The 27,889-nt window shown below is 39.4% G+C and overlaps 1 protein-coding gene across 43 annotated transcripts in view; it reads right to left on the bottom strand.

Moving 5' to 3' along the window:
* tacc (transforming acidic coiled-coil protein) overlaps nt 1–27,889 on the bottom strand; it is a 141,379-nt gene that overhangs the window by 46,341 nt on the left and 67,149 nt on the right. For 15 of the 43 annotated variants that reach the window (XM_073966144.1, XM_073966136.1, XM_073966195.1 and 12 more), the window contains 2 exons: nt 23,110–23,175; nt 20,907–23,033 (listed from right to left, as the gene is read on the bottom strand). The exons of 15 other annotated variants lie outside the window; for them this stretch is intronic. In XM_073966144.1, coding sequence (XP_073822245.1) covers nt 20,907–23,033; nt 23,110–23,175 — 2,193 coding nt within the window. The remainder of the gene's footprint in view (nt 1–20,906; nt 23,034–23,109; nt 23,176–27,889) is intronic. 13 more of the 43 variants (XM_073966150.1, XM_073966160.1, XM_073966261.1 and 10 more) reach the window with 1 other exon arrangement.

Here is a 27,889-nt window from a genome sequence, read left to right as displayed (position 1 = left end):
AAAAATAAGTTGGCGTGACATGTCATGTGCAGTAAACGACAGTGGCGGAATTTTTGCATGTTTTGATATTTGCATCAAACGTCATATCTTGACAGGCGCATACATACAATTTTTTAAAGATAGTAACTCTGTTCCTCCGCTTTTTAAAGGTCAAGACAGCAAAAATTGTGAAGTAGTAGTTTTGTTCCTTTACATTTTAATGGTAATAGTGGTAAAGGAAAAACGATCAAAATAGCTCTCTCATGACCAGCTTTACTAGAAAAGTGAAGGAACGGAAAAATGGTAGATCTGGCAATTCATTCAATTTTACTCTTCATTGTTTTTAATTTTCTTTTGTAAGCGTTCGCTTTTTTCTTTTGTTAATTTTTTATCATTGCCAAAAAATCGTCAAACAAATGTCGAAAAAACAGTTCTATCATTTTTACCCGAAGAAATTTGTCTGGTTGAAGTGAAAGCCATTTTTGTTCTCTCTCTCTCTCTCTCTCTCTCTCTCTTAAAAATTGCTTCCAGTTTTACCACTTTTTGGGGATTAAGAAACGCTTTACAGGTTAAAAAGGTAAGAAATGGTAAAAATGTTAACCTCAGGCAAGTAGAGGAACACAACTACTATCATTATAAATTGTTTAATGTTCGGAAACGTTTATAGGATAAAAATGGCAACGCTTCAGCATTCTGACACGTAAATGAACAGAGCAAGTGTGGATATTTTGACACTGTGAGGCAATGGATAGTGTTATCACCTTGCACAGTGGAGGCGATGGGTTTGCAACTCCTGCAAGACATCACATTTTAAGAAGTGGTTATAGGCATCTCTCCGTAATGGTGGCTTTTATTTCATTGTTAGTTTAATATTATTTTAATAAAATTTTTAAGCAATAAAAAAGATCATGTTGTAGCGTACTTGGGTTTCTCGCGCAATAGTCACTTTGAAGGTTAAAGAGGGAGTTGAGGGGTAAAGGGTTCATATTTGGCGTACCTCACTCTCCAAGAAACTACCTAATGTTACATTGCTTAATACAGACTAAATTAAGATTGCCAAGTTGTATTGTCAAATTGTTGCAATAACAACAGAAATTTTAACAATTCGACAATTAATAAACGTTACTAAAGTTTGACAAATTAAAGTATAGTGCTATTACGTACCCTCCCTTTTGGCATAATGTCTGTTCATGATCTAATGTAATTCGTTCCTTTGCCTTTAGCATACATAAAATGAAAACTTATTTTTAAATTTAATCAAAGGTGGTATCGGGGTAAACTTTCTGCTTCAACGATAATTGAAAATTTCACAGTTGAGTTCCATAACAACAAAAACAATAACAATAATAGCTTTGTATGTTCTTATTGTAAAATGTTCTTACTTTTTCCTTAATCGTTTATAAAACTTTAGTTTTAAACGGAAACTTTAAACAACACTGGATAAATGTTGTGAACACATAGGCATGGTGGCACATACATATGAAAACGTTTGTGTTTAAAATGAATCTAAAATAAAAGTTCCCCTTTTTTCGGGCAACATCAAAGGTCTTGTCTACCAAAAACAAAACAATGTTTTTTGGCTATTAGAATTGGCAGTACCCTTGGCTTTATCACAGATACCAAAATATTGAACTATGTTGTAATATACCACCCATCTACCTTAACATTGAAATTTAATATATTGCTTTGTATGCAAATACATACAATACACATCATGTATGTATGGAATAATTTCTGTGGACTTTGGGTAAAAAGTGAAGAGGAAAAGTTTAGGGACACTTCATTTAGTTGTAATTGTGGCAAGAATTTTAGCCAAGCGTTTTGAAAATCTAAATTTCCACAAAATTTGTTTAAAATTTATGGAAAAGACTCATCATAGAAGATCTTGATCTTTGACAAACCTAAGTATCCCAGCAAAATTTGAAGGAAGGGGTTCCATGCGATGACGTGATTTCATGGCATGTTTTGCATTGGTTCAAAGCCGTGAAAGATCCGATCTTTTCATTAGCATTTGAACCAATGCAAAGGAAGTCGTGAAAGATCCGATCTTTTCATCAGCATTTGAACCTACCTATTCCATCGATCCAATAGAAATGAATTTTGTGTTTTTATTTATACACATTTTTCTAAATGTATAAGATTAATTATTTGCAATAGGCTTGGTGTTGTCGGAGACTCGAAATCACAACCAACGTTGTTAAAACTCTCGTTGTAATGTTGATGTCATTGCAAACAGTTGGTGAAAATGACATGCCAAAACACATTGGTGTAAATGACATTCTTTGGATCCAAAAATGAATAGCATCTTTTGGGGTTCACGCTCATACAAAATTCATCGATGAAAATGCTAAAAAGATGACATGCTAGATCACTTTCACCCATGATTGAATGACATCTTTGGCATCGAACATTTTGCTGGGTATATGATCGATCAGTGCACACACATACATGTTAATATAGAACGTACCCAGCAAACCAAATGTCGGATGTCCGACACATCTGAACAATTTCCAAACAAAATCATTCAGATTTCGTTCTGATTTCTATACAATTTTTTGTAGGGGAATTCGTTCTGAATTCGTAGCGAATGTCGGAAGTAAATTTCCCTTTGAATATTTAAATGTTTTTTCTGATTTCGGAAATGTCGCAAACAAATTTCCCTTCGCACAACAATTATCACTGCCGGTTTACCGTCACTTTGTGTATGCATGTATCAACCATCAACAAGGGGTCGTTTTCATTTTAGTTCCTTCGATATTCATACAACATTAATCCGAAATCGTTCAGAAATCTTGAAAAGATGTCATATCTAAAGACAGAATTGTAACCGACATTCTTACAAAACTATAAGGTGGTAGAAGTTTTTGAATCTGTCGGTAGACTTGATTATAAAAGAACGTAATGTTTCCGTAGGAAAGTTTCAAGCGTCTTCTGTCTGTATCTATACAAAATCAATTGGATATATCGTTTTTTATAAACAGAACAAGTAAAAAAGTAACAGTGGGTTTTGCCAACAGAGATAGTGCTAGTCCAGTATAGGTTTTGTTTTTCCAAAACGTCACTGTTGTAATCAGTACTGCAAGAACTATCCGAATTAAAGTTTAAGATTTCTCTGCGAACACGTCTGAACCTGTTGTGAGACTTAAATATTTGAACTTCTGCGAGAGAGGTACCGGAAAAAGTGCGCACTTGGAAGAACAACTAGTGAAAAGATTGGACAAAATCGAGGACTCACTTTAAGAGCTACAGTTGCTAATTATCTCAGTTAGTATGGACTTATCGCCCATAAAATGTTTGCTGTTGTAATATGAAACGCGAGGATTAACTGTAAAAATTTCAAAAGGATCCTAGACATGTCTCTGAACTGAAAATTTGTGAACAATTTTTAAATTTTGTGTGTTAGGTACCCGAAGGAGTGGACCGAGATATTCGAACATGATTTATGTTTTAAGAAATATTAAGATGCGCAAAGTTTGGACCAATGTCAATTACTCCTTTCGATATGTACCGTACCCACCAGGTACTTTAATTGGTCACTGAGATTTTTTTGAGCTTTTAGACTATTATAACAGGAAGCATGGGTTTGCCAACGAAAACATTATATCGCTGTAAACAGGACCACAAGAAGTACTTTCGGTAAAAATTTGCAAACGCTCCACGAAAAGCCCTTAAACACTAAGGAGAAGACCGATATGGACCATTTTCGAAGTTAAACTAAACAAACAAGTAAAAAAGTATCAGGCGGCTTGGCCAACAGAGATATACCCTCAGTCTCGGACCTAAAGAAAAGAAGTAACACACATTACTTCTGACTTCTATATAATACGATGTACAATGTTTGGACCAAATCGGTTTCTCCCTTCGAAGGTTATATTACGTACTACCCAGTTTATTTGGTGCTGGTAGGCTTTTTTGGAGGTTTTGGGCCGTTACCTCAAGAAATAAGGACTTTCCCCAGAAAAACATATACCGGCGTAATAGGGTATTCGAAGCCAAATTTGTGATCGATTTTGCTGATCCGTTCGAGAGTTATCTTGTGCTCCAGCCACTACACATGGTGCCGTAGGGCAGCTTTCTGACCATTTTCAAAGGGGATATGGACTTGTCCCTGAAAAAAAAAACTTGTATTCGCTGCCCCCATTACAACAGTACACATCGTAATGGGGGCAGCGAATAAAAGTTGTTACAAAAAGAAGCAAAACGATTGGAGAGCAGGCCTTAAACTGCACTTTTCCCAAATTTTGTGTGGGAGGTACTCGAAGAAGTGGATCTATATAGTCCATATTCGAACCCGATCTATGTCCCGTAGAAATATTACGATATGAAAAGTATGGAACAAATGGGTTATGCCTTCGAAAGTTGTTGTGCGCACCATTTTAGCGAAAAGTTTTGGGCTTTTGTGGGGGAGATACCTGAAGGAGTGAACCGATATGGCCTATATTCGAACTTAAACTAAGTTTGGCAAAATATTATGAATGCCAAATTTTGGACCGAATCGGCTGATCCGTTCGAAAGTTATCGTGCGCTCCAACCACACACCATGGTGCCATAGGGATTTTTACACCTTTCGGACTATTTTCTCAGAAAGTAATAACTTGCCCCTGATAAAACTTGTACCGTTGTAAGGGGGACAGCGAACACAAGTTGTTACAACAAAAATCAAAGCGATTCGAGAGCAGGTCCTAAACCGAACTTTTCCGAAATTTTGTGTGGGAGGTACCCAAAGGAGTGGACCGATAGAGTCCATATGGGAATCTCATCTATGTCTGGTAGAAATTTCACGATGTCAAAGTACGGACCAAATTGGTTACTCGCTTCAAAAGTTATCGTGCCCACAATTTTTCCGAACATTTTCGAACTTGTGTGGGGGAGGTATCTGAAGGAAATTCTTCAAACTTAAACTAAGTTTGGGCAAAATATTACTAACGCCAAATTTTGGACTAAATCGGTACATCCGTTCGAGAGTTATTGTGCGCACAAGCCAGCCAGACGGACGGACATTGCTAAATCGACTCCAATTGTCTGGATTTCGTCCAAACATACTTGGGGTTTAAAACCATTATTTTGATGAGGTACATGTTGTCCGTATGAAAGTGTATATACATACCCTCGTTACCATAAATGCTGAGGGTATAAATATTAGGAGCTCCAAAGTTTGGACCAAATCGGTTGCTCCGTTGAAGATAATCGTGCGTACTATCTTAGTAAAATTTGTTGCACCTTTGAGGGGGAGGTATAGGAATGAGTCGACCTACATATCGACGCCTCCAAACAATAGTATGCTAAGTCGACTTAGCATGTTTTCAAGTTCTTTACATTTTTATATTAAACGTCCTTTAACTTAAATTCTGTCAAATTTTGGTAATAATCGGACAATCCGAACAGAAGTTATAAACAAATATTTACTTAGCATAGTACTGAAGGTCAAAGAAATTTCCAAACTTTTAGAGCTTGTCCTGCAAAACTCGCTTTTCAGAATTAGCAAACTATTATTTGGAGGTGTCGATATATGGCTCTTCTTCGAAATTAAACTAAGTGAAGACAAAATATTGCGAAGGCACAGCTTTCGGGCCATTTTCTCAGGAAATGTCAACTTGCTCCTGAAAAATCTTGTAACTTCGTACTGGGGCAGCAAATTCAAGTTGTTGCAAAAAGAATCAAAGTGGTTCGAGAGCAGGCCTTAAACTGCACTTTTCCCAAATTTTGTGTGGAAGATACCCGATGGAGTAAGGAGTGGACCTCATCTATGTCTAGTAGAAATTTTGCAAATGTGCAAAATATGGACCAACTCGACTCCTAATTGCCTGAAACGAATTTCGTCCAAACATACCTGTAGTGGGATTCTCTAACGCATTTTTTGGTTACGACACAAATTGCTAAAATGAAAACGCAAAATTATGAATGAAAAGTATGAATAAGAGTTGACAACACTGTTGCTATCGGTGTGACTTGGCGACACCTTTATTTTGGTTGCTAACTTACCGACAAATTTCGTTAATTACCGATTTTACCGATTTTTGTCGGTAACCAAAAAATGGGTTAGAGAATCCCACTACTGGGGTCTAAACCATTATTTCGATGAGGCACAGTTTGCCTGTATGAAAGTGTATATATTTCGTTAGCATAAGAGAGAAAAATGACCTATTAGGGACCCCCCTATAAGCATTTTCGGATGATATTCAGCTCGTTCATTAACTTTTTTATTTCACTGTAAATACTGCAATGCGGTCACTACTGCCGACATTAGCCATTACATATTTGGTAATGCAAAAAATAAACAAACGAATGAAAACAACAACAACAGCCATCAATAATATTTTTGGTGGGTGGGGAAAGAAGAAGACAATAGCAAGCAGCAAAAAGCCTCCTTTAGGCTGGCAAAATATTTGCCATAGATGTTCGTTCGATGTGCAGTAAGACAGGGAGAATTAAGCAACAACAACAGCAAACAAACTATATTCAACCCCAATACCTAAATTCAAACCATAAATACAGCAAAAAAAAATGAAAAGAATAATTTTCATGCGGTATCGCTTGCAAATATTACGACAACAATACCGATTACAATACCGATTCTGATAACAGACAAGGAAGGAATCAGCGTGCAGTGAGTCCATGTGCCGCGTTTGCCAGTAATGCTACCAAAAAAAAACATAATTTAAAATTTACAAAGTAACTTTGGAAAGAGTACTACCTTCTGCGGCTTTAACAAAAATTGCCAACTAAATTACAAAAGATAGAAAGTTCCGAGCGGAAAGGTTGTTTTGAAGACTATATCAAGTAACAAATTTTAAAATAAACCGTCCTTTTAAGAATGAGTGGCATCGTAGTTTCTTTTCTAGGCACCTAACATTGAATATTATGTGCCTAATACCTGTTTGGGGTTTTCGTTATAATATGGGGTACTTTGGTTTCACGTTGTTCTTGCGACAATCCGTTATTTGGAACACCTACAAACTAAATTTAGTTCATGTCTTAATCCATGATGCCGATGTGACACAACACTACAAACATGTATGTATATTTCTTTCTTCCTTTCTTTCTCCTTCATGACACATTATTGCCAGTGTATAAAGAACACCTTTTTTTCTATAAGAACGTTGTCGTGGTTCGGTTTCTGTTATTGTTAAGTAGACATCACACAGGCCGAACCCACACACACTAACAAAAGATTATTTATCCATGTTTAAAAAATAATTGCATTGTGGTTGTCTGTATAGTTTTAAGTTCTTGTCAGCTAGACGACAACCGTTTGCTTTGACTGTCTCCTATCCTCCAGTTATTACTTGCTGATTGTAAGAGCTCATAATAAACACCCACTTTTTTGCTGTTTTTAATTCAAAATAGCGCGTGCTATATGTTTGTTGTTGTTGCTTGAATAGGTTGCGATTACGATATTCCTCCGGACAAAGTGTTTTTTGTTCGAAAACGTAAAAGTTTTCAAAATAGTAACAAACTTTTGGCGTTTAAATAAAATTCCCGTTTAATAAAAATTGAAGAAAGTGAGCAAATCTATTTCCAATCCCTGTTCTAAACATTTGAAAGCAGGAAAGTTATATGATTTGAATGGACTAAAGCCTTCATGGCATATTCTATCTTCCCGAACCTTTAACTCAGTAGACATTGTATCCCTAAAAATATACAGAATTGTCCACTTTTAGAGACATAACCACTTCCTTTGTTATATCTTAAGTAGTACTAGTTCAAATTTCACTGTTGGTACCACCCTCGTATTCTATTTTTAAAACTTCTTTGTTTTCCATCTCTAGATTACATTGCAGACCTTGAGGAGTGAAAGAATGCCATAGCAATATGGTGTAATAAATATAATACCACCGCCAACAAAAAACAGTCGTCCATGCAACTATCTTCCTGTTTGAGGTGGTATCCACAACATTCTAGCTGTTAATAACAAACAATGTATGTCTGTGTGGCAATAACGATAAACATTTTCGGCTTCATTGGTGGCATTTTTGGTGTCAGGAATGGAATTCGCATAAAACCGGTTTGGATGATTACTTTAATGAAACAAGCCTAATTAATGACTGTTCACGCTGTAGGTGAAGATCATAGCTTCGATGGAAAGGTCATGTGGAGAATTGGAGAGTTAATGTAAATGAGTAAAAAAGTAGCAGTCGACTTTGTCGAGAGAGATATACTCTCAGCCTGTGTGAGTTGAAACTTTCATCTATGGAGAGACCTAATATCTTCAGGTTACAGAAGGTTAAGAGGGTGCCACCGTGGGGCAATGGTATGCACACCCGCCTTCCCCTTCCCCGGCCAGGCAAGATCGAATTTTCAACGGTAGCAAAATATCCCTCAGTAATGTTGGTGTCATTTTCTGAGTATTTCAGCCATGTAAAACTTCTCTACAAGTGGAGTCTTAGGACATGCCGTTCGGACTCGGCGATAAACTGTAGGTCCCATGTCATAGAGCTAATATGAATCGGTGTGCACTCACTGATATGAGAGAAGTCTCCCTTGTCCCATCTAGGATGTTTGTGGAACAATTATTGCAAAAGGTTAAGAAATGAATTTTGGTTCCACTTCTTAAATATTATGTATTTAGGGGATCTCAAAATTCTTTGGAACTTTTTGGACATATGAACTTGCCGAGAAAACAAGTAAAAAAGTATCAGTCGGCATTGCCGACAGAGATATACCCTCAGCCTGTATATATCGAAAATTTTTTTCACAAAAAACCTATGTATTTAGGGGTTTCTAAAAATTTTGGGAATTTGAACCGACAAAAATGTTCATTAGGATTAGAGATGAAAAGTTTTGCGGAGGAGATACTAAAAGGAATGGATCTACATTGACGATTATGCAAGTGGATCTCCAGCCACTACATATGGTGCCATAGGGGGTTTTTACACCCTTCGGGATGGTTGCTCAAGAAGTATGGACTTACCCCTGAAAAAACGTTTACCATCGTAATTGAGGCAGCGAATGCAAGTTGCTTCAACAAAAATCAAAGTGATTCGATAGCAAGTCTTAAAGTGAACTTATCCGAAATTTTGTGGGGGAGGCACCGGATTGAGTGGACAAGTATAGTCCATATTTGAACCTGATCTATATCTAGTAGATATATTAGGATGTGTAAAGTATGGACCAATTCGGCCACATCCTTCAAGAGTTACCGTATGAAAAAAATTTCCGAACATTTTTGAACTTTTGTGGGGGAGGTACCTGAAGGAGTGGACCGATATAGCTTATCTTCAAATTAAAACTATGTTTGGACAAAATATTACTAAGGCCAAAATTTGGACCGAATCGGAAGATCCGTTCTACAGTTTACTTGCGCTTCAACCACCTCACACGGTGTCACGGTGCAACTTTCACACTATTTTCTCAGGAAGTATGGACTTGCCCCTAATGAAATTTGTACCGTTGTATGGAGGGCAGTGAATACAAGTTGCTAAAACAAAAATCAGAGCGATTCGAGAGATGGCCCTAAACTAAACTTTTCCAAAATTTTGTGTGGGAGCTACTCGAAGGATTGGGCCTATTAAGTCTATATTGAAACATTATCTAAGTTTGGTACACATTTTACGATGGACAAAGTACGGACCAATTCGGCCACTCCCTTCAAGAGTTACCGTATAAACAATTTTTCCGAACATTTTCGAACTTTTGTGGGGGAGGTACCGAAAGGAGTGGACCGAGAGTTATCGTGCGCTCCAGCCAGCCAGACAGACAGACGGACGGACATTGCTCAATCGACTCCAAATTGTCTGAAACACGTTTCGTCCAAACATACTTGGGGTCTAAAACCGTTATTTCGATGAGGCACATTTTGCCCGCATGAAAGTGTATATACCCTCGTTAACATAAATGCTGAGGGTATAAATATCAAAACTTTTCAGGTATTTATCTTAACAATTGTTGGTGCAAATTCCTAATAAATGGAGACATTTGCTAATAAATTTGATTTGGATTAAAGCGTTGCGGAAATGGACCGACATAATCTATTTTGCTTGTTGTTGTAACAGTGGTTATTATTATGTTTGTATGTTCGTTCTTCTGTTCAATCTGGATCTAGGTCTATCTCCAGTTCCAGAAAGTGGCTGCTTCGATGGGATGTAACCACAGATCCACTGGAGTTAGATGAGTAGATTTGGCTGGGCAGTTGAAAAGGTGTTTTGTGTCGTGCGGGCCCATGCCACATACTGGGCAGATGTCTTGCACGGCACGGTAGATTTCCGCCCAATAAGAATTTAGGCGACTGCAATATCCCTATCGTAGTTGAGACAAAACTCCTCTAGTTTGTCGTGGCAGCTGACGCAATAGATGGGGGATGTATTTCGAGGACTTTATTCACACTATATTTGCTTATGGAATACGAGTACTATTAATCCTGCTTGATAGGCTTGTTCATCTAGGGAACTCTCCTTCTAGAGCATGGATCTGCCTTCCTGATCTGCTTGAATGTGTCGGGCCTACCCACAAGATGGTGATTGGTATGGCTCTCACGGTAACACCCAATCAAGTACTGCAACAAAAGCATCTCATTGTGTTGCTTTACTGGAAGAATCTTTGCCTCCTCATGTAGATGGTCCACTGAGGTGACATGAGGAGGCACCCTGTTGCTGTTCTCAGGGCGGCATTCTGGCAAGTTTGAATCTTTTTCCAATTCGTATCACATAATCTCGGGGACCGCCTAGCTTACCACAGACCGACCTATCGCGTTATCTGTGGTCAAAAAGGTTTCGTTTCTTTATCTGCACCCCATGTGCTGCCGGCTAGGGACTTGAAGACCTTGTTCCTACTTTTCAGTTTGTCGCAGATAGCTGTGGCGTGCGCGCACGACGTGAAAGTAGTGTCGAATGTGACCCCTAAAATGTTGGGGCAGTTTGTGGTCGAAATTTTGCTACCGTCTACCACGACATTCAACTCACGTCCAAACTGCGCTGACCATGTGGTGAACAGAGTGCCTGTTGATTTTGTGGCGGAAATATGCATATTCCTCAAATGGAAAAATGTGGTAAGATCGGTTAAATAGTTGTTCAGTCTCTCACAGATGTCATCAGGATAGGTACCTGACGCCAGGATCGTGCAATCATCTGCATACGTTACGATCTCGATGCCGTCTGGAGGGGCGGAATACAGGAGAGGTAGAGGTTAAACAGTTCCGGAGATATCATCCCACCTTGGGGAACTCCCTGTTTCACTCTACGGGATTTGGACTTCTTGCTCTTGAATTCCACGTACGACTGGCGTCTACACATATAATTGACTATCCAACGTTTCAAGCTTGGCCGGAGGGTTGTCTGCTCATTGTCCTCAAACAGCGTGGAGTGCCTGACTGTATCAAAGGCTTTTGATAAGTCAAGCGCCACCATCATTGGTGGCGCCACGCCAACATCGCACGGCCGTCTCTGGTTTGGTCTATTGGTAGTGATCTTATTTTGGGAGTCATTCCTTTGGTTGGTCATCGTAGGAATTTGAGTTTTTGGACCATTATGCGAGGAAGCATGGACATGGCCACGAAAAGCAAAGCATCACTGTAAACTGGACAACAGAAATATCTTCGGTACCCAAGATGCTGTCCGATATAGACTGGAACTGGATGCATGATTCCTCCAAGTACATCATTCATTCATCCCTTTCCGCCTAAAACCATTGCTTTGAAGAGGCACATTTTTGTCGCTAAGATTATAGTAAATTTTGTGTGGGTGGTACCCGAAGGAATGGTCCGACATAGTCGGAAGAAATATTAGGTCGTGCAAAGTTTTTACCAAATCGGTTCCTACGTTTAAGAATCATTTTAGCTAAAATCTTTGAACTTTTGTGTGGAAGGTACCCGAGTGGAGTGGACCGATAAGGACTCATCTTCGAACTTGAAATAAGTTTGGTGAAAATATTAAGATGCAAATTGTATGAAACTGATATCGTCCAAACATATGTGGTGAACAAAACCCATTATGTCAAAATGGGCACATTTTTATCATATCAAAGTATATATACCCTCGTTAGCTTAAAGGCTGAGAGCCATGAGAATTTAATAAGGTGATACAAAAGGCGAATTCAGGCCTTCATATTTCACTTCTATCAAGAATATATTTGTACATTTTATTTAATCTTCCCGAAGGACATTTTATCATTTCCTTCTTTCTTTGGTGGTTTCTTCGCACAAAAATGTTTGACAGCAAATGAAGAGACCAAGGCGTGAATTCGCCTTCTAGATATCCTTACTAAATGAGCGACTATATATCACCAGTCCTGAGATTTGACGATATAGACGTCGTTATACCTAGTAGAGATGACTGGAACCGCAGTAACCCCCCTCTGGACAGTCTGGCTTTCTATACAGACGGTTCCAAGATGGAGGAAGGTACCGGGGCTGGCGTCTACTGTGAAAGGCTATCTCTTGAGTACACCTACAGGCTAACTAACGGCTTCCGGCTATGCTGGGTACCATGACACCGCGACTATCTGGGTAATGAAAGAGCAGACGAATTAGCTAGGCGAGGATCGCAGTCCACAGACCTAGCTATCGCTGACTCTATCAAACCACCCATTTGTCATTTCTTTCAAAATATTAAAACGTTCTCTGACGAAAGAGCCAGTGAATTGTGGCATAATGAACCTAGGTGCATTGTGGCAAGATCCATACGGCCGTCTCTGTCAGTCAAAAGAACGAACTCTCTGCTGAACCTGAGTAAAGCTGAAGTTAGAGTAACGACGGGAGTCATTACTGGACACTGCTACATCAGGGCCCATACCAACAAATGGGATGAGGATGTTACTGGCTACTGCAGACTCTGTGAGGACAAGGAGGAGTTAGAGACGATCGAGCACATCCTGTGTCGTTGTCCCGCAATGGCTCGTAGACGGCATAGGTTAGTAGGTGCTCACTTTCCACCGTGTCTAACTTTCTACTCACACTACTCCCACAGGAACCTGCTGTGATCTACAACATCATCAAAAATCTGAAGTGGCTGGGACAGCGCAACCTGAACGCGTAAATTAATTCAACTATTCTGCCTACCATTAAAAATAAATATTTTCTCCTACTCTAAAACTATTACTCCACTCTTAAACATTCTTGTAATCTATTCGTTCTTTCACTTTGCTAACAACTTTCTCTTTTTATTTTTTCCCCTATTCTCCCTTCTTCCACCTCCTCTTTTCCTGCAGCTTTTTTCTACTGGATGATCACAATGGACCGGAAGGTCTCCGAGTGACGCAGTCACAATTTAGTGGCTGCACATCCCCTAACCTAACCTACTAAATGAACTATATAAAGGCATAGCGGCGAAATTGTTTGAACTTTTGATGGAGTGGTACCCGAAGAAGTGGACCTATGTCCATTTTCCAGCTTTATCCAAGATGCGCAGAAATGTAATGAAAGTTTTTACCAATGCAGTATCCGATTGTCATGCCCACCAGACACTACACAAGGTAGCCGTAGGGGTTTGTAAAACGTTCGGACCGAATCGGTTGATCCATTCGAGAGTTATCGTGAACTCCAGCCAGATAGACAGGGATAAATCGACTGTTATTTATCTGAAACCAATTTTTATATATTATTTAATTTTTTTATTTTTTATATTAATAAAAAATCTGGATTTGGTTGCATTTTGCATGTTTCGGTTTATGTCATTTTACCCACTTTTAAATCGGTTTTGAGTTATACACAATGAGTGAAAAAAATAAACCATAACTCTTTCTCCTATCGACCAACAACTCTTCCACATTGGATCAATGACATTTGAACTTGAATTTTTTCACAATGAAACGGGATCCTCACGATACTTCCCCCCGTTCAGTCAGTCAGTAAAACTGCCACATGGATTCACATAACAAAAACAACAATAAATTTAAAGAACAACAACAACAACACTTACACTTCATTTGCATTTTTATGAGAAATGTTACAACGTCACGTAATAGAATGAACTGAAATGTACACGTTTTTGTTGTTGTTTTCTTTGCAGAACATGATTATATAAAACTAAACACTACAAACATATGTATGTACATATGTATATGAAGAATAAAACAAAAGCGTGGTACTCCATGAACAACTGAGACCCACCCAGCAGGCGGCATTGGTCTTATGAAGGTTTTCAATTCTTGTTACGACTGCATTTCCCTCCTGCAAATGGCAACGAAAGTGGCAAAAGCAAAATAATGCTCCCCAAAAAATAAATTCCCGATATGAGTTTTTAAATCCAAAAGATATTGAATTCCTGTGCAATAGGAAATATTTGTTTATGTTCTGTTGCTCCATCTCTCTTTCTTTAAACAACATTATTTGTTGAGGTCATTAGACTCCATATGAAGTGGAGCAATGGGTTCAAAGAGAGAAATGGCTATACAACAAATCGGAAATACAACTTTAAACAGAACCAGAACCAAAGGCAAACACAATACTACTCTGACTACTCTGACTACTCTGTGTGTATGATGACTTTGTCTATCCCGCCGAGTGTCAACAAAACTGCATTGTAATGTTTACAATCAATTTGTCTTCTTCTATTTGTGTCATACGGAAGAAGAGTTAAGGCAACAAACACAACAAACCCACATTAAACATTTGAGTTCACTATTCGTCTGTCCGTCCACTCATTGATCCCCTATTGATGTGGGTAGCAAGCAGCAGACAACACTTTAAAACACTCGTTATGTGTGACGTCAAAGGTGGTGTTCACTTTGTTTGAAGTTCAAGAAACCCCATCCTATTGTATTTTTCGGTTTTATAAAAGAATTTTCTACTTTTTTAATTATTCTCATTGAATGGTGTCGGACATGTGTCAGTCAGTCTTGTGCTACTTTGAATTTGGCTGTTTTAATTGATGACCAAAGGGGGATAACTTCAATCGCTTTGACGGTGATATTTACTGTGACAATTAATGGATTTTTAGTAGATGTAAGGGGCGAGCGAGTAATGAGCTTAAGTATTATAAATGACAAATTTAATTCAATGGAGTACATACATTTTAAATTGATCAAATTGACCCTATTTAGAATTATTTCCAAATCTTTACAATGGCGAGGTATGGACTAACCTCAACAGATAATGAAATAGGCAGTTTTCATTGCTTTCCAATAGCGACTGACGTCGAAGGACTGTAGTATTCCAATTATTTATTGTGAAAAGCTATATCCGAAGGTCTCTTATTATTTGAAATAGCGGCTAAAGGTTAGGTTTAGGATGCGTAGCTGCCATGCTGGCAGCCACTCCACTCGGAGAACTTGAATAGCGGCTAAAAATCTGCCAAATAAAAAAAATAATGAGAACGGATGGGGATGTGTGGCGATATTCGAAACTACAGTCTTCTCTGCCTTTACCGAAAGCAAATCAATCTGAATTACCTCCGATTTGAAAAACATGTTTTTATTTCGAAAAAAAAAAAAACGAAAAAAACAAACGAGCTAAAGCATCATGGCGACAAAGATACACCCTTAGCTTGTGGACGTTCCGAATAAATCCTTACCTTTTTTTATTTAATTTGGATTAAAGCGCGGAGGTGGTACATTAAGGAATGAACCGATATAATTTTGAAAATGATTTAGAGGTATTTGGCCATTACGTCAGGAAGCATATACTTGCCCACGAAAAACTTCTCTACAAGTGGTGACGTAAGACACGCTGTTCGCACTTGGCGATAAAAATTGGGACCCACATATCATTCAGCCAATATGAATCGGCGTGTACTCATTGATGTGACAGAAGTCTCCCTTGTTCACTTGGGGATGTTGTGGGAACATTTGTATGTGTGAGTTGAAACTTTCAACTAGGGACAGATCGAATTTGCCGAAAAATACGGATTTGGATTAAAGTTTAAAAGTGTTGCGAATGAGGTACCTGAAGAAATGGACGGCATTGCCCATTTTGGAAGTGGATCTTAGTTTGGAAGTCATTCAGTTAGATAGATATGGCGTCTACCAGTCATTTAGTTGGTTTTGGATCATTAGAATAATATCCCTGTAAACAGGACCACAAGGGGTAACTTCGGTAAAAATGTCCAAAGAATCCTCGAACAGACCTTAAAGTGCACTTTAGGTTTCCTTTCGCTGCTTATTGTGCGCCCAATTTAAAAGAACAATTTTTAACTTTTATGGGGGAGGTACCCGAAGGTTTGGATCGACCCATGTTGGAACTTAAACTAAGTTTGGACAAAATATTTGATGCCCCAAATTTTGGACCGAATCTTTTTACCCGTTCGAGAGTTATTGTGCGTTCCAGCTAGCCAGATGGACGGAAAGGACTAAATCGACTTCAAATTATCTTAATCGTAATTCGTCCATGAAAGTCACGGTGCGCCTGAACCAACTGTAAATGGAAGGTTTTTACCCCTGGGAAGTTTTTAGATGACAAAAATAAAAAATCGCTGGAGCGCTTTTTAAATAAATCGCGATCAAAGATCACATTTTTAGGGTTTTTTTGGGTTTACACGATTTTGCTTGGAAACCGCAATTCCTAACGAAATGGAGCTAAAGAAAATGAATTAGATGTGACAATTCTCTTGAGGATTGCCCTTATTAATTAGCTCCTAGGTTTTACCATTTTTGAGATATAGAAGTTCAAGTCACATTTTTAGGTTTTTATGTTAGGGTTCCACGATTTGGGTGACGTAGGGGATGGAAGATACCAAGGAACGGTCCTGACCGGTTTTAACATGGCAAAGCCCAGGATTTATCTTGGTGCCTCTTTCATCTCAAGTGGACACTGATCTCCCCGTGGTGTCACCTGGGGAACTGCCTTTAACACCCGTTAAAGGTAGTGAGCTAACATGTGCCGTGCGTTCACCCATAAGAACGTTAAAAACTTGGGTTTGGGCGTCGGGTAAGTAACCTACGCTCCCCAAGAAAAAACAGCCTACTATGAAAAACGAAAGAAAAGAAAAACAAACCCCTCTAAAGTTGACGAACCCCGCAAACGTTTGGGATGTTCGCACTCTTTATAGAGAAGGTGTAGTTTTCGCATTGGCAGACGTACTTGAAAAGTACAAGGCCCATATTACTGCCATACAGGAAATACGATGGATTGAGAAAGGCGTCACAACAACACCTAAAGGTGACACACTGTATTTAGCTGCCTTGACACAAAGCAACCAAACGGATTCGTAGTTAGTCGGAGGCTAAAACATCTGGTATCAAGATTCACCCCAGTGAATGAAAGACTTGCTGCAATCCGAATAAAAGCTAAATTCTTCAACATCAGCTTTTTTTGCGCTCATGCTCCCACTGAAGAAAAGGACGAACAGACCAAAGAAACATATGACCGTTGCCCTGCCCATGACATCAAAATCATTCTAGGCGATTTTAATGCCAAAATTGGAAAGGAGAATATCTTTGGCCCAACAGTCGTGAAATTCAGTCTCCACAGTGAAACATCTGACAATGGTATGAGGCTGATAGACTTTGCAGCTGCAAAAAACATGGTAGTTAGCAGTACCAGATTTAATCATCTCGATATTCATAAGGGCACCTGGCTGTCTCCAGATCAGAAAACAAGAAATCAAATTGATCATGTTGTGATAGATGGAAGACATTCATCGAACGTGTTGGATGTACGATCGTTCCGAGGCGCAAACATTGATTCGGACCACTACCTTGTTGCAGCAAAGGTACGCACCCGCTTAAACGTAGCAAACAAAGTACGAACAGACACAACACGAAAGTTAGACATCGGTAAGCTGCAATCACAACAGATAGCCACAGCATATTCCACTCAACTAGCCCAATTGCTTAATCGAAGCACTCCTCATCCCGATAACATAACAACACAATAGCAAAATATTGCCCACTCCATGCAAACAGCCGCAAAATCCATACTTGGATATCATAGACCTCCACCAAGGAATCCATGGCATGATCAGGAGTGTCGTGCTGCCACCGAAGAGAAAAATTGCGGCATATAGGGCTACTTTACAATCCGTAGCAACGCGTAGAGCACGAGATAGATACAGGGAGAAAAGGAGAGAGGAGAAACGTCTTTTCCGCAGGAAAGAGAGATGAAAAAGCGGGAGTGTGAAAAAATCGAGATGTACAGGAGCCAGAATGAACTCCGAAAATTCTACCAAAGAGTCAAGCATCAAACTGATGGCTTCGGTACAGGCACATCCTCCTGTAGAGACCAGTAAGGTAATTTGGTAACTGATACAGATAGTGTACTCAGGATATGGAAAGAACATTTTTCAAAACTGTTTGTATCCAATAGCAGCGAAGACGACGAAGATACCACAGTCCCAATCCCAGAAGATGGTATTGAATGTATACCGCCCAGTCAAGATGAGGTAAGGACAGCAATAAATCAGCTGAAGAATAATAAGGCAGCAGAAGCCGATGGCTTACCAGACGAGCTGTTCAAAACCGGAGGCGACACGCTGATAAGGTGTATGCATCAGCTAGTTAGCACCATCTGGCAGGAAGGACGAGTACCACCCGACGATTGGAACCTGAGTATCCTGTGCCCCGTCAACAAGAAGGGAGATAAGACTGTATGCTCTAACTATAGGGGCATAGTTCTACTCCCTATTGCCTACAAGATCGTGTCAGGGATATTGTGCGAACGACTAAAGCCTATGGCCAACGAGATAATTGGACCATACCAATGCGGCTTTAGACCTGGCAAGTCCACCATTGACCAGATATTTACCCTGTGTCAAATCCTGGAGAAGACCCAGGAGATGCAGATCGATACCTACCACCTTTTTGTCGATTATAAAGCAGCCTTCGACAGCCTTCTGCGTTCAAAGGTATTCGAAGCCATGTCTGAATTTGGTATCCTCGCAAAGCTCATCCGCCTTTGTAAAATGACTTTAACTGACACGAGGTCCTCAGTTAAAATAGGAAAGAACCTCTCCGAAGAGTTTGGTACCAAAACATCCTGCTGGAAAAGGTTATACGAGAGGCAAACGTCAAAAGAAGTGGCACAATCTACACCAATAGTCACATGTTACTTGCTTATGCTGATGATATAGACATCATGGGTCGATCAGTAAAAGAAGTAACTGATACCTTTATGAAGGTCGAAGGAGAATCTGCTAAAGTGGGTCTGGCGGTAAACGGTGAGAAGACCAAGTTGATGGTGTCGACGCGCAATGCGTCCATTGAGCTCGGACCGACTGTGGAAGTTGGTTCCTATAATATTGAGGTAGTAAAAGACTTCGTCTACCTCGGCACTTCCGTAAACACAACAAACGACATCAGTTGTGAAATAAAAAGAAGAATTGTATTGGCCAACAGATGCTACTTTGGTTTAAGTAAGCAGTTTAAAAACAAAGCCACATCTCGTCAAACAAAAATAACGCTCTACAAAACACTGATACATACTACCCGTGCTGATGTATGGCTCCGAAGCCTGGGTACTTGCGCAAGCAGACATGACAGTGCTTGGTGTGTTTGAGAGAAAAATTCTTCGAAAGATCTACGGACCAATCTGCGTTGACGGTGAATATCGACGTCGCATGAACCACGAGCTGTATCTGCTATACAACGACATCAATATTGTTAAAGGTATCGAGATGCAACGATTGCGTTGGCTAGGCCATATCATAAGAATGAGCGATGATGAACCCGTTAAAAAGGCGTATAAATACGGACCGCTTGGCGGTGCACGCAGAATTGACAGGCCAAGAAATAGATGGCGCAAACAAGTGGATGATGAGATGAAAAGGCGCGGTATTCCAGAGTGCGAAGCAACAAATGGAGAGAAATGGAGATCTTTTCTTAGTTCGGCCTATGGAACAAATGTTCTGTAATGGGACAGCAAAGTAAGTTTCACGTTTTTGCAAGTAAGCCTTATCGTAAAAAAATCTTAGGGCCGTGAAAATTCTCTACAAGATTGGCGTTTGTAATTTTCTCTTAGGTTGTACTATTTTTGAGATATATATCGCACCTGTCCAACAAAAGGGTAGTAACTCAAAATTTTGAAATTTTCACTTTTTAATAAAAAACGATAGATAATGATCAACTCCATCCACTGTAAAAATCTCCCATTGATTTGTCTACTCTTTCGTCAAAAAAAATACCGTTATTCCACTCTTCGTGTCCTCAGAGTTACTAGTTATGTATGAACAGGTTTTTGTCTCTACTGAAAAGTAAGAATTTTTGAGTTGCTTCCCTTTTGTTGAACAGGTGCGATATGTTTAAGTTGGGAAATTGCAGTCATGAATGACATTGTTTTATGAGGAGGCGATACAGTCAATGCATTGTCCCAATTTCAACTTCTATATCTCAAAAATGGTAAAACCTACGAATATATCATAAATGTCAATCTTGTAGAGAATTTTTACAGCTACAACATTTACTCTAATCCTATTTCAATAGGACTTGCGGTTTCCATGCAAAATCGTGAAAAACTAAAAAAACCCATAAAAATGTGAACTTTGAACGCGATTTATTCAAATAGCCCTCCGGCGATTTTTTATTTTTCTCATCTATGAACATTGTAGTTTCAGAATCAGGTGTAAGCCCCTTCCATTTACAGTTGGTTCAGGCACAGCGTGAAGTGTATATACCCTCGTTATCCTAAATGCTGAGGGTATAAAAAGAGATTTTTTTTAAGTGTGGAAAAATACAGATCGAAAGCGCGTAAAAGAACTCAGAGCATATGCTCTTACCTCCTCCTTTGATATAGATTTGACCCAATACTTTAGTTTGCCAAGGGCAACTTGGATCTAAACACATTCTTAAATCCTTTGGAAAAATAATATCAACCCAACTTAATTTGCAAAAGGTTGTCACATTCTTGAGAACTTTAATTGCAATTAAAAACTTATTCAGCCTTTTAGAAATAATTGTTTGCATATATGTAATAGTTGTTGTTATATGAGACCCCTTGAAAATGAGATTACCCTACCAAAAGGTCAAAGTTTTTAATTTAAAATATATACACCCAACATCCACCATATATATGAACACAAAACATAAAAAAATTGTCTTTATACATAAAAAATGTAGTCTGTACTTACGATTACTATTGCCCTGGAACTCATCATCAGGTATTTGTTGACCCAAACTTCTGTTCATGGCAGATGTTGTTGGTGAATTTTGTTCAAATGCCGAGAAACCCGAAGTATTTGTCAAAGTTGTAGAAGTAGCTGAGACAGCTGTAAACACTTCATCCATGGGAGAAGGTGTAGATTTTTCATAATAAATATCCTTTTCATCTTTCATTTTGATATTTGATTGTTCCTTTTCGGAAAGAACATCTCCGCCACCACTATATCTATGAATGGATGGCCGCTTTTGTATGAAATGTAGGGATTCTGAAGATTCATTAGCAATACATTTGGTGCGATTCATGTCAGCCGTTGGTGGTAATGAAGGTGATTGTGACCGCTGCTGCCTTTGCATTGTGGGTAAAGGAGGTGAATTGGATCTTTTTTGCATTGTGGGTAGAGTTATTGTTTGATTTTGCAAAGCTGGCGATTGTGATCTTTGCTGCAATGTGGGCAATGGTGGTGATTGTGAACGGGTAATGGTTTCATTGAAAGCAGATGCTACAGGCTTAGTAATATTTAAGGCTGGGGAATTTGGTCGTGGATCAATTGCCATGGTGGCATTTTGTGGTAAATTATCATCAACATCCATGGCAGCATAACTTGTATCCATTGGTGTCGATTCTTCGTGGGATATATTAAAGGTACGTCTCGAATCTTGTTTTGCCTTGGACTCTGGCGCCGGTTGAGTTGGTTGATCTGAAACATCATTAATACAAAAAGTACGTCTAGTATTTTGCGATTTATCTTTAGTTGGGAATGTTGTACTACCCAATTGTGAGGGAACTTCCTCTGATTGAACATTGAAAGTTAAACGCTTATTGTCTGTGGTATTAGACGTTGCCATACTTTGAGAAGATTCATCTATGGTATACGTAAGGCGCTTATTATCCGCCTCTGTAGCAGGCACAGCGCTTGGTTGATCCAAACCAAAAGTAAGGCGATTTTTATTTTTAACTGGTTGAGAGGGTTGGACAAATGTGCCATTCATATTTGTAGCTGAATCCACATCGATAGTGTCAGTTTTACTCTCCAAACTTGCCACATAATCAGACTTTTCCAAAAATGTTGGTTTTGATTGGCCCATCTTAAGTTTTGGAGACTGTGGGAAGGAGCTGCCATTTGTTGTGTTTTTAATTGGGAAAGATGGAGAATTTGGGGCCGACGATTTAAGACTGCCTGTGGAGCTGCTTATAGATGTGGTTAGATTTAATTTTGAAGTGGGACTTTTACATGACACACTGATAGAGTTACTTGTGTTCATAGCATTAATGGTTAGATTCTTTTGATCTGCCGATGTTGAAGACTGTGACTCCTTGGTAACATTAAGAGTTTCCTGTACTCCAGCCTCCACAGTTTCACAGTCATTGTTAACTGTTGTGATAACACATTCGGAACTCAGAGTTCTGGACTTATTCAAGGGCAGTTCAATACTTTTATTCAACGAGATGTCATGATTGGATTTTTCCATTTCTAAATGTTGTTGGGATATGGCTCCAGACATCACATTAGCTGGATTAACGACAAACAACATTTTTGAAGATTCTGTGGGCCTGGCAATGGAACCAATTATTTTAACATCCTCTTCCGCCCTCATGGTTGCAGAAGCAATTGGTTGGGTTGGTCCTTCCAAGTTTTGCAAAATATGTTCAGCTTGCTGTATGGCTTTTTCTACATTTTCGATATTTTGGGCAGAATTTTGTATCATTTCCATGGTGGCATTCATATCCACATCCATGGGCTCTTCCTCATAATCAAGTGAGGGATGTAGATCTATTTGCGGTTGAGATGCAACAATTTCTTCAGTGACCTGCGTTTGATTACCACCAGCATCCATTGTGATATCTCCCACAGCTGAATCTTTAAAATCATCCTGTAAGGCACTTTCAAAACATTCGCCATCACCCACTTCAACCGTGGTGTTTAATGTAGGTTGTTCGGCAAATGTTGTGGCCAAGGGATCTTTGTCTTCTAGCCCAGCAGCAGCATCATCATTTCCATCTTGACAATCGGCAAATGTTTCATTTGCTGATGACATAGAAGTGTTATCCGTTGTTTCATTGGGTAATAAGAAATGTGTTTTTTCTATTGGTAATTCTGTGGAGGATGTAAAAATGTTTTCTTTCAGTGATAATTTGGAATATGTGAGGAAAGAAGGGGGCATTTATGTTACCTTTTGAACTCAGCTTTGCTGTTAATGTTGGTATAAAACATTCTTCGAATGTTACATTGTATTGTTCTATGGGAAAAATGCGAAATAATTGAAATCAAGTAAGCATCATGTGGCTGCTAAATATATTGCCGAATTTCACAATTTCGTACCAATTACTAATCATGCTTTGCGAGCAGTGCGATTTTCGTGTGCCAATGGATAATAAATCAGCTATCAGCTTTCCGATGTTTCTAAAAGCTGCGAAACGTATAAAGCTATTAATAAGCTGTGCAGGGAATTATTCCCATATGAAGATGTACTTACTTACAAATAATGTTTAAAGAGATATTTATGTGATGAATCGGAAATTAGCAATGGCACAATCGACAATTTTTTTTTTTTTTGTGAATAAAAAATCTATGTCCAAGGTCGCTAACAATTTCTCCAGTACTGATGGATTGTAAAAAAAGAAGTTGCTCAAAAACAGAAATCCTAATCTTAAATCGGTCGAAATGTATTGTTCGTCAGTCCATTCATGCCGATCCATCCGATAGAGGTGTTCCACTACAAATAGCGATCCAAATGGCTTGTTGGTCGGTCAATCCTTGGCAACCTATCATATCATGGCAATATGTCTTAAGTACAGTACACATTGTCAGTTTTGAATGACGATTTTTTGAAATTATCGATAACTGTCCAACCGTCCAGCAACCACAAAATATTTTGTGGTTGCATGATGTATGACAAAAATGAACGGCCACACTAGCAAGCAACAACAAACCTGTCATTCAAAACTGACAATGTGTACCCAGCTTTAAGAGAGAGAGAGACGTTACACTAATTATTCGCCAAAGCTGCTTTCAGCTGCTACCATCTAGGGATGGTAGGCTATCCTACCTTGGAATAAACTGGTTGAAAACAAATCGTAACGGAGACCGAAGGATGTTATATTTCTGAAATACATGCCATCTTAGTTTCTGTGATCCTAATCACCGGCACTGGCATTTTGGATACTCTCCTCCACAAAGTGGGCTGCCTGAGCCTTCCCACCGGAGATCAGCGATTACCTCTCATCAATACTCACTTTCAGAGTCGCTAAGATCTTGATTTATGGAAGCGACTGTACCCATAGAAGGCCACTTCCGCAAAGCTTTATACAGAAGGATCCAAATTTGAAGTAGGCAACTGGGCCGGTCTTTTTGGGGCTGATACAAGTCATAACGAACCCTAGACTTATCTGGCCAGTTATATCAAGTCGTAGAATTTCTTTCTTATTTCTACTCAATAAGGCTGAGATCAAAATTGCCGTAGAGGTCATCAACTGTTTTATACTGTTGTTCAATGAACACAATGATAGAAGATGGGCTAGCAAGACGAGGCTCCCAATCCTCGGACCTCGGGATGGAAGACTGTGTCAAGCCACCCCTCTGTTTCTTCCTCAACAAACTCAGTAACCTCTACGCAGACGGTCCTCACAGCAGTTGGATCTATGTTCCGGGACCGACGCAAGGAATACCTTGCCAATACAGGAATCAAAGAACGTATATCTATTCCCTTTCATCTTCCTACACCTATCCCTATCATTTTTCCCCTAACTGAGCAGACAACACCGGCCTGCCTGCTCAGCCTCCTTCTCCTCTGTGCCGGTGACATCGAAAGCAATCCAGGTCCAGTGCAATATGTGTGTCCAGTCTGCTCGCGGCAGGTCACGCGAGGATGCTCGGTGATGTGCAACACATGTCTAGAATGGACACATCTCAAATGCTCGGGACTCAGGAGGGCTCGAGACTACACCAACGCATATAGGTGTCCACTTTGTGCAAATCCTGCCTCATCCTCATCTCTTCCTCCCGCTCCAGTCAAATGCTCTACCTGTCACACCGAAACACACCTAAGGGGTAGTTTACACTATATGTAAATGTCATATGACATGAAATTTTCCATCGTTATATTTTCGCTAATATGTGCAATATTGGAGATTTTCCTTACGCCATTTACTCTGTGCGTCCACACCAGCAGAAATGTAATAGAATTACGTCTTCACATTGCCTGTGTGGGTAGATATGGAATGTTTTTATTTCGTGTCATATGACATTGATATATAGTGTAAACTACCTCTAAGGTGTTCAGTAGGGTGGGGCGATTTGTGTGGAAGCAAAAAAACCTTAATGAGCCCTTCGCGTTTCTGATTCCTGGGATTGAACTGAGCAAAAAAGTCTACTGGACCATATGTCTACGATGAAAATCGAGCCTCCCGATTTTGACTTTAAGTTTTTTATTGACGTTTTTTGGATATTTTGGCATATAACAGCCAAACCATTGAGATTTTCGATTCAACACAAAGACAAACATTGTAGCCAAGACAGTAATTGAAAACTCTCTAATACATCCCAAAAGCATTGGAACGCTCCTTCAGGCAGTTTTGGCCTTAAGATTGTGCAAACTGTTCGGAAAATGTCGATAAATGACATTGTGCTACAAAATTTGACCCGAAAAATATTCAAGTGTTCTGATGCAAAATTATATCGTGTTGGGATCCATGGACAACGACAATGCCCTTATTTCGTTTGGGTCACTTCGTTTTATTTTTTTATAACGGTAAAAATAGTGAAAGTCTGGGTTTCTTACATTTTCAAATTTAAACGGGCATATCTTATTTTTTTCACAACGGATTCCTTTTGATCCTTCTTCCTTTTAAAGGGGTGAATAATGTCTTTTGAATAACCTATTATTGTTTTAAATCGGTTAACAAATGGCTAAGTTATAGTGGTTTATGTCTGAAGAACCCCACAAAAAACTTATAAAGGAATTTCTCATAATTTTCAAAATAAATATTGAACAAAACCAAAAAACATTATATTTTTGAAAATTCTGAGAAATTCCTTTATAAGTTTTTTGTGGGGTTCTTCAGACATAAACCACTATAACTTAGCCATTTGTTAACCGATTTAAAACAATAATAGGTTATTCAAAAGACATTATTCACCCCTTTAAAAGGAAGAAGGATCAAAAGGAATCCGTTGTGAAAAAAATAAGATATGCCCGTTTAAATTTGAAAATTGTGGGGTTTTTCAGACATAAACCACTATAACTTAGCCATTTGTTAACCGATTTAAAACAATAATAGCTTATTCAAAAGACATTATTCACCCCTTTAAAAGGAAGAAGGATCAAAAGGAATCCGTTGTGAAAAAAATAAGATATGCCCGTTTAAATTTGAAAATGTAAGAAACCCAGACTTTCACTATTTTTACCGTTATAAAAAAATAAAACGAAGTGACCCAAACGAAATAAGGGCATTGTCGTTGTCCATGGATTCCAACACAATATAATTTTGCATCAGAACACTTGAATATTTTTCGGGTCAAATTTTGTAGCACAATGTCATTTATCGACATTTTCCGAACAGTTTGCACAATCTTAAGGCCAAAACTGCCTGAAGGAGCGTTCCAATGCTTTTGGGATGTATTAGAGAGTTTTCAATTACTGTCTTGGCTACAATGTTTGTCTTTGTGTTGGATCGAAAATCTCAATGGTTTGGCTGTTATATGCCAAAATATCCAAAAAACGTCAATAAAAAACTTAAAGTCAAAATCGGGAGGCTCGATTTTCATCGTAGACATATGGTCCAGTAGACTTTTTTGCTCAGTTCAACCCCAGGAAGCAGAAACGCGAAGGGCCCATTAAGGTTTTCAAATCGCCCCGGCCTAGTGTTCAGGCCTTAGGAACTCAGCCTAACACTCCCCAGACTTCATCGGCCCCTGCTGTCGAAGATCTCCATCGACACTGCCGCACACACCCCCCCTTAAACACTACAATAACCCACCAAACCATTGCAATCCCCCTGGCGATAACACAACCCCGACAAACAACACCTCGACTAACATCAACAATGCTCAAGGCATAAAAATCCTCCAATGGAATTGTAATGGGCTTGGTCGGAAAATCACGGAAATCACTGATTATTTGAATAGGAAAGGCATTCCATTCTAAGACAGCACCCGCCTTTTGCATGCAATTTGTTGAACATCCATCAACACCAGACCGCGAAAGAAGAAGGCTACGCCGATCCTCCCGTGCCCTAAAGTCAAACACAGACCCAGCCACCATCACAACGGATAATGTGCTTATAAAAATTTAAGCCGCCAAAAGCTCCACAGCAATTAGTCCGGATGGCTTGACAACGAAGATGCTGAAGCACATTGGTCAATACGGTGCAAATTACCTTGCATGCACCTCTAACCTCTGTCTCAGCACCTTAGAGGTCCCCGATATGTGGAAGATCGGAAAGATAGTCCCAGTCCCAAAATCGGGTAAACCCGCGCACTTAGGAAACTCATACCGACCCATCACCCTCCTATCCCCAGTCGTGAAGATCCTTGAGTCAATCCTCCTACCACTTCACTGAGCACTTCCATCTGGCCGACCACCAACATGGCTTCAGAACCGGAAGAAGCACCACAACAGCCCTCAGTGAAGTCACGACCAGGATCACTGAAGGACTAAACAGTAAGAGACCACACAAAAGAACCATATTAGTGGCCCTAGACTTGTCCAAGGCCTTTGATACAGTTAACCACACCATACTTCTGAAGGACGTTATGGAGACTTATGTCCCTAACTACCTAAATAGATGGTTGGTAAACTACATGGCTGGAAGGCAATCTTATGTAGAATTCCGAGAACAAACATCACCACCCAGGAAGAACAAGCATGGGGTTCCCCAAGGTGGAGTTTTATCACTACTGCTTTTCAACCTCTACGTGTTGAAGGCCCCGAACCCACCCGAGAAGGTGCATTT

The sequence above is a fragment of the Musca autumnalis genome, unplaced genomic scaffold (assembly GCF_047663935.1).
Source record: "Musca autumnalis isolate F117 unplaced genomic scaffold, ASM4766393v1 scaffold_1, whole genome shotgun sequence".
In the NCBI taxonomy this organism is placed as follows: domain Eukaryota; kingdom Metazoa; phylum Arthropoda; class Insecta; order Diptera; family Muscidae; genus Musca; species Musca autumnalis.
This window is presented reverse-complemented; position numbering and strand designations above follow the sequence as displayed.